Here is a 15855-nt window from a genome sequence, read left to right on the forward strand (position 1 = left end):
GCTGTCCATTCTGTAAAGAAACATTCATCAAAAGACCTGATCTGAAGATTAATACAACACTCAGAGAGCTCGTGCAACACTTTGAGAAGAAGTTTAATCTGGGTAAATCTGAAGTTCTCTGTGACATCTGTGATGAAAGAAAGCAGAAAGCCGTGAAGTCTTGTCTGACGTGTCAAAGCTCTTACTGTGAAACTCACCTGGAGCCTCATCGGAGAGTCCCACGACTAAAGAAACACAAACTGATGGACGCTGTGGAGAATCTGGAGGATTATATATGCCAGAAACACGAGAGACCTCTGGAGCTGTTCTGCAGAGATGATCAGACGTGTGTTTGTGATTTCTGCACCGCAACAGACCACAAGACTCACAACACTGTTCCTATAGAGGACGAGAGTGCAGAGAAGAAGGCAAGAGTTACTAATATTCAATCAATACTTATTTTGATGACATCTTTTATAAATATAGATCAGTTGGGGTTTATTCAGGGCCGCAGCTCCGCCCCTGGCAGCGGCCCTATCGCTCCAGGCGGTCTGGGAGTTGCTTCCCTCCTCCCCTAGTGGACGGCGGTCTTCCCCGACCCCTCCACGTCTCAGGGGATGGCAGGGCACTCCTCCGCCCCTGGCAGCGGCTCCCTCGCTCCAGGCGGTCGGGGAATCCAGTCCCCACTCGCCCTGCGGACGGCGGCCGCTCCCCGTGTCCGGCCGGTCGGGCTACTCCGTCACCTGGCAGATGGCAGCGGCGCTCCCCTGGGTGGATGGCACTGTCGAGGACTCTGTGACGGGTATCCCTCCTCCTTCCCGGGTTTCAGCACCAATGTAAGGGGGTTAAGATGGGCAAGGAGGAGGCGAGAACCGGTTTGTCAATATAAATAATAATTTAATTAAACTCAAAACAAAAGCACAAACATAAACGCACACATGACGGACATGCCCATAATTCTCTCGAACCGTCGTCCTCAGCGCCTGATCAGGACAATTGGGGACCGGGCATATAACATTCCAGCCCGCCCTGTCCCCCATTCCCTGTCCCCCTCCGCTCCACAGTTACGTAGACTGATTGCCAAAGGTGGGCTAGGCCTACCAAAGATTTTGATTTATTATTATGCATTCGGTCTCAGATATTTGGCTCATTTGTCGCTTCCACCTGAGAGAGCCCCTCCCTGGTTTAGTATCGAACAGAAAGTTCTTGCACCTATTTTGCCATTGCAAACCTTTCTATTAAACTAAACGGAGAAGTTAAGTTACACCCGGTTATCTCGCATTTCCACACGGTGTGGACAAATGTGTCCTTTATGCTGGATGGATTGTGTGGGAGGTTACTACACTCGGTGACCTATATGAGAGTGGGGTGTTGAGATCTTTGAAAACATGGTTCAACAGTTTAGGATTCCCAGATCTCAGGTCTTTAGAAATTTACAGCTGCGCCACCTGCTCTACTATTTTTGGGAGTATCATACACACCCCCCAAATTGGCAGATACTCTGGGAATGGTGATTACTGCTTTTGGAAAAGATCATGAGGCAGCTTCAACTTCTCTTGGGAGATTATCGGAGAAATATTTAGTGTGGGTTAGGATTCTAAAAAACATCAAGTTTGCATCTAGAGATGCACGGGTGCGCCTTATGTACTTTAAGATTTTGTAATTTTATTGATTCTACTGGACCCCTTTAGATTGTATAGGCTTGGTCTTAAAGACACACCCACCTGCTGGCGTATGCCAATCAGCAGACGGGAAACAACCCATGTGTTAAGATCCAAGAGTTTTGGTTGAGGGTTCAGAGCGCCGTGTGTGAAGTGGTTGACACTCGGTTTTCGCTTTGCCCCAGACTGCGTGGATGATTGGCAGGTGGGTAATCCTCACGGGTTGGAGATCGCCTGGTGCACCCTCGTTTCGTGAGTGGTGTGTCGAGTTGGGCAGGGTGGTGGCATTTGAAGAGATAGTGTATAGAAGGCCGGGCAACATCAGGCATCAGGAAATGGGGCTGCTATATGACATTTTAGGAGGGCTCTCAGAGAGGGCAGTGGAGAGGGACTGGTGTCTCAAAATATTTTCTGTTTTATTGTCTATTTGTGTGTCTTTGTCAGTTGACTTTTGACCACTGGAGTGCTTGTTTGTGTCGGTTGGGGGGTTAATGTTCGTGGGGAATGATTTTATGATTTCATGTGGTTTGATGTTGCATTTTCTGTTATGTCTGTGTGATTTGCTGCATGGAATCAATAAAAAGTGTTAATAACAAAAATCAATACTTATTTTGAAGATGGAAAAGCTGTGTTGAGTGATGAAATGTGTCTGTGTTGTTCTCTGTCTGTAGAATCAGCTGGTAAAGACACAGACAGACGTGCAGCAGATGATCCAGAACAGAATGAAGAAGATTCAAGACATCCAACACTCTGCAGAGATGAGAAAGGTCAGTCAAATTTAGGTTCAATCTTCTTTATAAATAAAGGTGCTGAATTAAATACATTTAAACTGTGACTTGATCTCATCAGAGAAACACAGAAGAAGAGAAATCACACAGTGTTGAGGTGTTCACGACTCTGATCCGCTCCATTGAGAGATGTCAGACTGAAGTTGTTGAGATGTTGGAGGAGAAGCAGAAAGCAGCAGAGAAACAGGCTGAAGATCTCATTAAAGAGCTGGAGCAGGAGATCACTGAGCTAAAGAGGAGAAACTCTGAGCTGGAGCAGATCTCACACACTGAAGATCATCTTCATCTCCTACAGGTCAGTGTCCATCTCTCTCATCAATGAGAATGATTAGAAAACACTCCTCATGCTGATGGATTTCTCCTCTCTCCTGCTGTAGATTGACCCGTCCCTGTACAGGCCTAAAAACAGTAAGAACTGGACTGAGATCAGTATTGACACTCATGTGAGTGTGGACACTCTGAATACAGCTCTGACTCGACTCAAAGACACTCTACATGAGACTGTAGATCAAAAACTCGGTCAAACTGGTAAGTGTATAGTAGACCTGTCACGATTATTAAATAACCGCCTGATCACAGTTATTTGAGACAACCGCGATTATTGGGCATTCAAATTCCAATCATATTTTAATGCCCAAATAAGGGAATTTTAAGTGAATATACTGTATAAATGCCATGAACGGCACATTTGTGTGTCATTCAGTTGAACTCTGAGTCCGATCTTCACTGAGTCACACAGCGGACGCCAACCAGCTCCTGTCCTGAAGAGCGTGAAGCTGATCTGATACACACACTGTCAGCAGAGACTCGTGAAAATATAAACAAACAAATATAAAGTCTCATCACTAACGGTCACGATCACCGCGATCAGTGTCGTAAACTGGAGGAAAACTCAGCCTTTATTTTCTTTTTATCAACAAAACATTTCAAAAACAGTTCACAGATATCCACAGAGGGGTTTAAATCAACTCTCTCCGGGTTCAGTCATCTATTAATGGTGTTGAACAACACTCTGGGAGAGTTCGAGAGTAAAGAAATAATATTAGAAACATGATTTGCTCTTTTAATATTTCAACAAACCTCCGATCAGCCTTTCTACACTCCTGTCTGACAGCACGAGTAGCATTATCTAACCACGGTTGACCTTTATGATGTTTTTATACGAGCAATAACATCCCAAATATCTGAACACTCAGAGTTAAACACAGTAACCAGCTCATCAGGACCTGCCTTAAAAGAGGGAGACTCAATAAATGACGTAAAGGAGGAGGATAAAAAAGCATCTGTAAAAGCCGTAGATGCAGATTAAGCATTTCTCCTGTAATATTCCTGTAAACAATTGCTGATGTTTTCTTGTGATTTGTGTTGACAGTATTGAGGAGGATGCAGCAGTATGCAGGTACAGTGTGTGATCTTCACTGTTCTCTCATATACACTTACAATACTTTACATTTATATACTGACAGCTGACTTACTGCACTACACTTTCATTATACTCTGATTCAATATTACATCAATCAAAATGTTTGTATTCTGAAGTGATTGATATTCTCTGATCTCTCTCAGTGGATGTGACTCTGGATCCTGATACAGCTCATCCATATCTCATCCTGTCTGATGATGGAAAACAAGTGACACATGGAGACATTGAACAAAAACTCCCAGATAAACCAGAGAGATTTGATTACTGTGTCTGTGTCCTGGGAAAGAAGGGATTCAGTTCAGGCAGATTTTATTTTGAGGTGCAGGTGAAGGGAAAGACTGAGTGGGATTTAGGAGTGGTCAGAGAATCCATTAACAGGAAGGGATCGATCACACTGACTCCAGTGAATGGATTCTGGACTGTGTGGTTGAGGAATGAGAATGAATATAAAGCCAGTGATGGTCCTCCTGTCTCTCTGTGTGTGAGAATGAAGCCACAGAAGGTTGGTGTGTTTGTGGATTATGAGGAGGGTCTGGTCTCCTTTTATGATGTGGAGTCCAGCTCTCATATCTACTCTTTCACTGGTCAGTCTTTCACTCAAACACTCTTTCCATATTTTAGCCCAAGTCTTAATTATAAAGGTAAAAACTCAACTCCACTGATCATCACACCTGTCAGTTACAATTAATGAATTTACACCCCATAAATATAAAAAACTACATGAACATTAGATTTGTACATTTCTTAAAAGACAATATGAGGTATGGTTGCTAGGGAGACCTGGATAGTTGCTAGGGAGATCTGGATAGTTGCTAGGGAGACCTGGATGGTTGCTATGGAGATATGGATTGTTGCTAGGGAGATCTGGATGGTTGCTATGGAGATATGGATTGTTGCTAGGGAGATCTTGATGGTTGCTAGTGTGTTCTGTGTCGTGTCATTTTTATATCACCAGAACTTGAATTTGAAAAAGCCTCTAAATTCATGATCTTCAATAAAGACTGGGTGTAATTTGTTGTTATCGAAAGATTTTGCTGTTAAATTTTAATATTTGAAAATATTTTGTGTAAATTCACCTAAAATAAATTCAGGTTGTGTAATTCGAGTTTTTATTAATCAAGTGGTGAAATTCAGGTGTAATTAAAATGTTTGATGTATTAATGTCATACAGAAAGTTTACACACAATAACAGAACAATGTCCACATTGTGTGAAATGTTCATTCAGATTTCATATAATTTTAAATAAAACTTTTTAATGTGATGAAAGAAAAATCTGTTACATTTGATCATTTTTGTTTCAGTTTATTATTTTTGGGGGTGGTTAAAGGGGGGTTAGCCTAAAATCGAGATTTATTCTCTAATATTTCTAATTTAGTCACATGATGCTACAACTTAATTCTCTTCATTTTTTATTTATTCACAAAATATTACGATTTTATTATCGAAATCTTTATATATTATATTTAATGTGGCAATAAAAGTTCAAATAACTTTAATTTTATAATCGCATCTGGAAACACCTGCATTGGGTTTCATGACTGTTATTAAACTACCAACTACACACACACACACACACAAACACACACTTTACTAACTACACACACACACGCACAAACACACACTTTACTAACTACACACACACGCACAAACACACACTTTACTAACTCCACACACACGCACAAACACACACTTTACTAACTACACACATGCACAAACACACACTTTACTAACTCCACACACACGCACAAACACACACTTTACTAACTCCACACACGCACAAACACACACTTTACTAACTGCACACATGCACAAACACACACTTTACTAACTACACACACACACAAACACACACTTTACTAACTACACACCTGCACAAACACACACTTTACTAACTACACACATGCACAAACACACACTTTACTAACTGCACACATGCACAAACACACACTTTACAAACTACACACACGCACAAACACACACTTTACTAACTACACACATGCACAAACACACACTTTACTAACTACACACATGCACAAACACACACTTTACTAACTACACACATGCACAAACACACACTTTACTAACTGCACACATGCACAAACACACACTTTACAAACTACACACATGCACAAACACACACTTTACTAACTACACACATGCGCAAACACACACTTTACTAACTGCACACCTGCACAAACACACACTTTACAAACTACACACATGCACAAACACACACTTTACTAACTACACACATGCACAAACACACACTTTACCAACTGCACACATGCACAAACACACACTTTACTAACTGCACACACGCACAAACACACTTTACTAACTGCACACATGCACAAACAAACACTTTACTAACTACACACATGCACAAACAAACACTTTACTAACTACACGCATGCACAAACACACACTTTACTAACTACACACATGCACAAACACACACTTTACTAACTACACACCTGCACAAACACACACTTTACTAACTACACACATGCACAAACACACACTTTACTAACTACACGCATGCACAAACAAACACTTTACTAACTACACGCATGCACAAACACACACTTTACTAACTACACGCATGCACAAACACACACTTTACAAACTACACGCATGCACAAACAAACACTTTACTAACTACACGCATGCACAAACACACACTTTACTAACTACACACATGCACAAACACACACTTTACTAACTACACACCTGCACAAACACACACTTTACTAACTACACACATGCACAAACACACACTTTACTAACTACACACACGCACAAACACACACTTTACTAACTACACACACGCACAAACACACACTTTACTAACTACACACATGCACAAACAAACACTTTACTAACTACACACATGCACAAACACACACTTTACTAACTACACACACGCACAAACACACACTTTACTAACTACACACACGCACAAACACACACTTTACTAACAGCACACATGCACAAACACACACTTTACTAACTACACACATGCACAAACACACACTTTACTAACTACACACATGCACAAACACACACTTTACTAACTACACACACGCACAAACACACACTTTACTAACTACACTACACACATGCACAAACACACACTTTACCAACTGCACACATGCACAAACACACACTTTACCAACTGCACACATGCACAAACACACACTTTACTAACTACACACACGCACAAACACACACTTTACTAACTACACACATGCACAAACATACACTTTACTAACTACACACATGCACAAACACACACTTTACTAACTGCACACATGCACAAACACACACTTTACTAACTGCACACATGCACAAACACACTTTACTAACTCCACACACGCACAAACACACACTTTACTAACTCCACACACGCACAAACACACACTTTACTAACTCCACACACGCACAAACACACACTTTACTAACTCCACACACGCACAAACACACACTTTACTAACTCCACACACGCACAAACACACACTTTACTAACTACACACACGCACAAACACACACTTTACTAACTACACACATGCACAAACACACACTTTACTAACTCCACACACGCACAAACACACACTTTACTAACTCCACACACGCACAAACACACACTTTACTAACTACACACACGCTACAAACACACACTTTACTAACTACACACATGCACAAACACACACTTTACTAACTACACACACGCATCAAACACACACTTTACTAACTGCACACATGCACAAACACACACTTTACTAACTGCACACATGCACAAACACACACTTTACTAACTCCACACACGCACAAACACACACTTTACTAACTCCACACACGCATCAAACACACACTTTACTAACTCCACACACGCACAAACACACACTTTACTAACTCCACACACTCACAAACACACACTTTACTAACTCCACACACGCACAAACACACACTTTACTAACTACACACACGCACAAACACACACTTTACTAACTACACACACGCACAAACACACACTTTACTAACTACACACATGCACAAACACACACTTTACTAACTGCACACCTGCACAAACACACACTTTACTAACTGCACACATGCACAAACACACACTTTACTAACTGCACACACGCACAAACACACACGCACAAACACACACTTTACTAACTACACACATGCACAAACACACACTTTACTAACTGCACACATGCACAAACACACACTTTACTAACTACACACATGCACAAACACACACTTTACTAACTACACACATGCACAAACACACACTTTACTAACTGCACACATGCACAAACACACTTTACTAACTCCACACACGCACAAACACACACTTTACTAACTCCACACACGCACAAACACACACTTTACTAACTCCACACACGCACAAACACACTTTACTAACTCCACACACGCACAAACACACTTTACTAACTCCACACACGCACAAACACACACTTTACTAACTCCACACACACTATCAAACACACACTTTACTAACTCCACACATGCTATCAAACACACACTTTACTAACTACACACATGCACAAACAAACACTTTACTAACTCCACACACGCTACAAACACACACTTTACTAACTGCACACATGCACAAACACACACTTTACTAACTCCACACACGCACAAACACACACTTTACTAACTCCACACACGCACAAACACACACTTTACTAACTCCACACACGCTACAAACACACCTTTACTAACTGCACACACGCACAAACACACACTTTACTAACTCCACACACGCTACAAACACACACTTTACTAACTCCACACACGCACAAACACACACTTTACTAACTCCACACACGCTACAAACACACACTTTACTAACTGCACACACGCACAAACACACACTTTACTAACTCCACACACGCACAAACACACACTTTTACTAACTGCAAACACACACTAACTGCACACACAAACACACACTTTACTAACTCCACACACGCACAAACACACACTTTACTAACTCCACACACTGCACAAACACACACTTTACTAACTGCACATATGCACAAACACACTTTACTAACTGCACACATGCACAAACACACACTTTACTAACTGCACACATGCACAAACACACTTTACTAACTCCACACACGCACAAACACACACTTTACTAACTCCACACACGCACAAACACACACTTTACTAACTCCACACACGCACAAACACACACTTTACTAACTGCACACACGCACAAACACACTTTACTAACTGCACACACGCACAAACACACACTTTACTAACTCCACACACGCACAAACACACACTTTACTAACTGCACACCTGCACAAACACACACTTTACTAACTGCACACACGCACAAACACACTTTACTAACTCCACACACGCACAAACACACACTTTACTAACTCCACACACGCACAAACACACACTTTACTAACTGCACACACGCACAAACACACACTTTACTAACTCCACACACGCACAAACACACACTTTACTAACTCCACACACGCACAAACACACACTTTACTAACTCCACACACGCACAAACACACACTTTACTAACTCCACACACGCACAAACACACACTTTACTAAATCCACACACGCACAAACACACAGTTTACTAACTGCACACACGCACAAACACACTTTACTAACTCCACACACGCACAAACACACACTTTACTAACTCCACACACGCACAAACACACACTTTACTAACTCCACACACGCACAAACACACACTTTACTAACAGCACACACGCACAAACACACACTTTACTAACAGCACACATGCACAAACACACACTTTACTAACTCCACACACGCACAAACACACACTTTACTAACTCCACACACGCACAAACACACACTTTACTAACTCCACACACGCACAAACACACACTTTACTAACTCCACACACGCACAAACACACACTTTACTAACTGCACACATGCACAAACACACTTTACTAACTCCACACACGCACAAACACACACTTTACTAACTCCACACACGCACAAACACACACTTTACTAACTCCACACATGCACAAACACACACTTTACTAACTGCACACACGCACAAACACACACTTTACTAACTGCACACACGCACAAACACACACTTTACTAACTCCACACACGCACAAACACACACTTTACTAACTGCACACCTGCACAAACACACACTTTACTAACTCCACACACGCACAAACACACACTTTACTAAATCCACACACGCACAAACACACACTTTACTAACTCCACACACGCACACTTTACTAACTGCACACACGCACAAACACACACTTTACTAACTGCACACATGCACAGACACACACTTTACTAACTGCACACCTGCACAGACACACACTTTACTAACTGCACACCTGCACAAACACACACTTTATTAACTGCACACATGCACAAACACACACTTTACTAACTACACACACGCACAAACACACACTTTACTAACAGCACACACGCACAAACACACACTTTACTAACTGCACACCTGCACAAACACACACTTTACTAACAGCACACACTGCACAAACACACACTTTACTAACTGCACACCTGCACAAACACACACTTTACTAACTGCACACCTGCACAAACACACACTTTACTAACTGCACACATGCACAAACACACACTTTACTAACTACACACACGCACAAACACACACTTTACTAACTGCACACATGCACAAACACACACTTTACCAACTGCACACATGCACAAACACACACTTTACTAACTACACACACGCACAAACACACACTTTACTAACTGCACACATGCACAAACACACACTTTACTAACTGCACACATGCACAAACACACACTTTACTAACTATACACATGCGCAAACACACACTTTACTAACTGCACACATGCACAAACACACACTTTACAAACTGCACACATGCACAAACACACACTTTACTAACTACACACACGCACAAACACACACTTTACTAACTGCACACATGCACAAACAAACACTTTACTAACTGCACACATGCACAAACACACACTTTACTAACTCCACACATGCACAAACACACACTTTACTAACTATACACATGCGCAAACACACACTTTACTAACTCCACACATGCACAAACACACACTTTACTAACTGCACACACGCACAAACACACACTTTACTAACTGCACACACGCACAAACACACACTTTACTAACTCCACACACGCACAAACACACACTTTACTAACTGCACACACGCACAAACACACACTTTACTAACTGCACACATGCACAAACACACACTTTACTAACTGCACACACGCACAAACACACACTTTACTAACTGCACACACGCACAAACACACACTTTACTAACTCCACACACGCACAAACACACACTTTACTAACTGCACACCTGCACAAACACACACTTTACTAACTCCACACACGCACAAACACACACTTTACTAAATCCACACACGCACAAACACACACTTTACTAACTCCACACACCATCACACTTTTACTAACTGCACACACGCATCAAACACACACTTTACTAACTGCACACATGCACAGACACACACTTTACTAACTGCACACCTGCACAGACACACACTTTACTAACTGCACACCTGCACAAACACACACTTTATTAACTGCACACATGCACAAACACACACTTTACTAACTACACACACGCACAAACACACACTTTACTAACAGCACACATGCACAAACACACACTTTACTAACTGCACACCTGCACAAACACACACTTTACTAACTAGCACACATGCAACAAACACACACTTTACTAACTGCACACACTGCACAAACACACACTTTACTAACTGCACACATGCACAAACACACACTTTTACTAACTACACACATGCACAAACACACACTTTACAAACTGCACACATGCTAAACAAACACTTTACTAACTACACACATGCTAAACACACACTTTACTAACTACACACATACGCTAAACAAACACTTTACTAACTACACACATGCACAAACACACACTTTACTAACTACACGCATGCATAAACACACACTTTACTAACTACACGCATGCTAAACACACACTTTACTAACTACACACATGCACAAACACACACTTTACTAACTACACACATGCACAAACACACACTTTTACTAACTACACACATGCACAAACAAACACTTTACTAACTACACACATGCACAAACAAACACTTTACTAATCATACATGCAAACAAACACTTTACTAACTGCACGATGCACAAACAAACACTTTACTAACTGCACGCATGCACAAACACACACTTTACTAACTGCACGCATGCACAAACACACACTTTACTAACTACACACATGCTCAAACACACACTTTACTAACTACACACATGCGCAAACACACACTTTACTAACTACACACATGCGCAAACAAACACTTTACTAACTGCACGCATGCACAAACACACACTTTACTAACTGCACGCATGCACAAACACTTTACTAACTACACACATGCACAAACACACACTTTACTAACTGCACGCATGCACAAACACTTTACTAACTGCACACATGCACAAACACTTTACTAACTACACGCATGCACAAACACACACTTTACTAACTACACACATGCGCAAACAAACACTTTACTAACTGCACACATGCACAAACAAACACTTTACTAACTGCACGCATGCACAAACACACACTTTACTAACTACACACATGCGCAAACAAACACTTTACTAACTGCACACATGCACAAACAAACACTTTACTAACTGCACGCATGCACAAACACACACTTTACTAACTGCACGCATGCACAAACAAACACTTTACTAACTACACACATGCGCAAACAAACACTTTACTAACTGCACACATGCACAAACACACACTTTACTAACTGCACACATGCACAAACAAACACTTTACTAACTGCACACATGCACAAACAAACACTTTACTAACTGCACGCATGCACAAACAAACACTTTACTAACTGCACGACGCACAAACACACACTTTACTAACTCCACACAGCTAAACACACACTTTACTAACTCACACGCAAACACACACTTTACTAACTCACACACGCATAAACACACACTTTACTAACTACACACATGCACAAACACACACTTTACTAACTGCACACATGCACAAACACACACTTTACTAACTACACACATGCACAAACACACACTTTACTAACTACACACATGCACAAACAAACACTTTACTAACTACACACATGCATACACAAACACACACTTTACTAACTCCACACACGCGCAAACACACACTTTACTAACTCCACGCACGCACAAACACACACTTTACTAACTACACACATGCACAAACACACACTTTACTAACTGCACGCATGCACAAACAAACACTTTACTAACTACACACATGCGCAAACACACACTTTTCTAACTACACACATTCGCAAACAAACACTTTACTAACTGCACGCATGCACAAACAAACACTTTACTAACTGCACGCACGCGCAAACACACACTTTACTAACTCCACACACGCGCAAACACACACTTTACTAACTCCACACACGCGCAAACACACACTTTACTAACTCCACGCACGCACAAACACACACTTTACTAACTACACACATGCACAAACACACACTTTACTAACTGCACGCATGCACAAACAAACACTTTACTAACTACACACATGCGCAAACACACACTTTACTAACTACACACATTCGCAAACAAACACTTTACTAACTACACACATGCACAAACAAACACTTTACTAACTACACACATGCGCAAACACACACTTTACTAACTACACACATGCGCAAACACACACTTTACTAACTACACACATGCACAAACAAACACTTTACTAACTGCACGCATGCACAAACAAACACTTTACTAACTACACACATGCGCAAACACACACTTTACTAACTACACGCATGCACAAACACACACTTTACTAACTACACGCATGCGCAAACACACACTTTACTAACTACACGCATGCTCAAACACACACTTTACTAACTACACACATGCTAAACAAACACTTTACTAACTACACACATGCTAAACAAACACTTTACTAACTGCACGCATGCACAAACACACACTTTACTAACTGCACGCATGCACAAACAAACACTTTACTAACTACACACCTGCACAAACACACACTTTACTAACTCCACACACGCATCAAACACACACTTTACTAAATCCACACACACACACACTCTTTACTAACTGCACACACGCACAAACACACACTTTACTAACTGCACACATGCACAAACACACACTTTACTAACTGCACACCTGCACAAACACACACTTTACTAACTGCACACACGCACAAACACACACTTTACTAACTGCACACCTGCACAAACACACACTTTACTAACTGCACACATGCACAAACACACACTTTACTAACTGCACACCTGCACAAACACACACTTTACTAACTGCACACCTGCACAAACACACACTTTACTAACTGCACACATGCACAAACACACACTTTACAAACTGCACACATGCTAAACAAACACTTTACTAACTACACACATACGCAAACACACACTTTACTAACTACACACATACGCAAACAAACACTTTACTAACTACACACATGCTAAACACACACTTTACTAACTACACACATGCACAAACACACACTTTACTAACTACACGCATGCACAAACACACACTTTACTAACTACACGCATGCACAAACACACACTTTACTAACTACACGCATGCTAAACACACACTTTACTAACTACACACATGCTAAACAAACACTTTACTAACTACACACATGCACAAACAAACACTTTACTAACTGCACGCATGCACAAACACACACTTTACTAACTGCACGCATGCACAAACAAACACTTTACTAACTACACACATGCACAAACAAACACTTTACTAACTGCAACACATGCACAAACAAACACTTTACTAACTGCACGCATGCACAAACAAACACTTTACTAACTGCACACATGCTAAACAAACACTTTACTAACTGCACACATGCACAAACAAACACTTTACTAACTGCACACATGCACAAACAAACACTTTACTAACTGCACGCATGCACAAACAAACACTTTACTAACTGCACGCATGCACAAACAAACACTTTACTAACTGCACGCATGCACAAACACACACTTTACTAACTACACACATGCTCAAACACACACTTTACTAACTACACACATGCTAAACACACACTTTACTAACTACACACATGCTAAACAAACACTTTACTAACTGCACGCATGCACAAACACACACTTTACTAACTGCACGCATGCACAAACACTTTACTAACTACACACATGCACAAACACACACTTTACTAACTACACACACGCACAAACACACACTTTACTAACTACACACACGCACAAACACACACTTTACTAACTACACACACGCACAAACAAACACTTTACTAACTGCACACATGCACAAACACACACTTTACTAACTACACACATGCGCAAACAAACACTTTACTAACTGCACACATGCACAAACAAACACTTTACTAACTGCACACACTGCACAAACAACACACTTTTACTAACTGCACACATGCACAAACAACACACTTTACTAACTACACACACATGCAACTAAACAAACACTTTACTAACTGCACACATGCACAAACACACACTTTACTAACTACACACATGCACAAACAAACACTTTACTAACTGCACGCATGCACAAACAAACACTTTACTAACTGCACGCATGCACAAACACACACTTTACTAACTCCACACACGCGCAAACACACACTTTACTAACTCCACACACGCACAAACACACACTTTACTAACTCCACACACGCACAAACACACACTTTACTAACTCCACACACGCAC

General features: G+C 41.1%; 1 protein-coding gene across 3 annotated transcripts in view; it reads left to right on the top strand.

Annotated features, from left to right (window-relative positions):
* LOC127624702 (E3 ubiquitin-protein ligase TRIM39-like) overlaps positions 1–4638 on the top strand; it is a 49289-nt gene extending 44651 nt beyond the window's left edge. The window contains exons 6-8 of one of the 3 annotated variants that reach the window (XM_052099542.1): positions 2806–2956; positions 3801–3827; positions 3995–4638. In XM_052099542.1, coding sequence (XP_051955502.1) covers positions 2806–2956; positions 3801–3827; positions 3995–4539 — 723 coding nt within the window. In that variant the 3' untranslated portion in view covers positions 4540–4638. The remainder of the gene's footprint in view (positions 1–2805; positions 2957–3800; positions 3828–3994) is intronic. The other 2 variants (XM_052099540.1, XM_052099541.1) reach the window with 2 other exon arrangements.
* Positions 4639–15855: the final 11217 nt, after the last annotated feature.

The sequence above is a fragment of the Xyrauchen texanus genome, chromosome 31 (assembly GCF_025860055.1).
Source record: "Xyrauchen texanus isolate HMW12.3.18 chromosome 31, RBS_HiC_50CHRs, whole genome shotgun sequence".
Taxonomy (NCBI): domain Eukaryota; kingdom Metazoa; phylum Chordata; class Actinopteri; order Cypriniformes; family Catostomidae; genus Xyrauchen; species Xyrauchen texanus.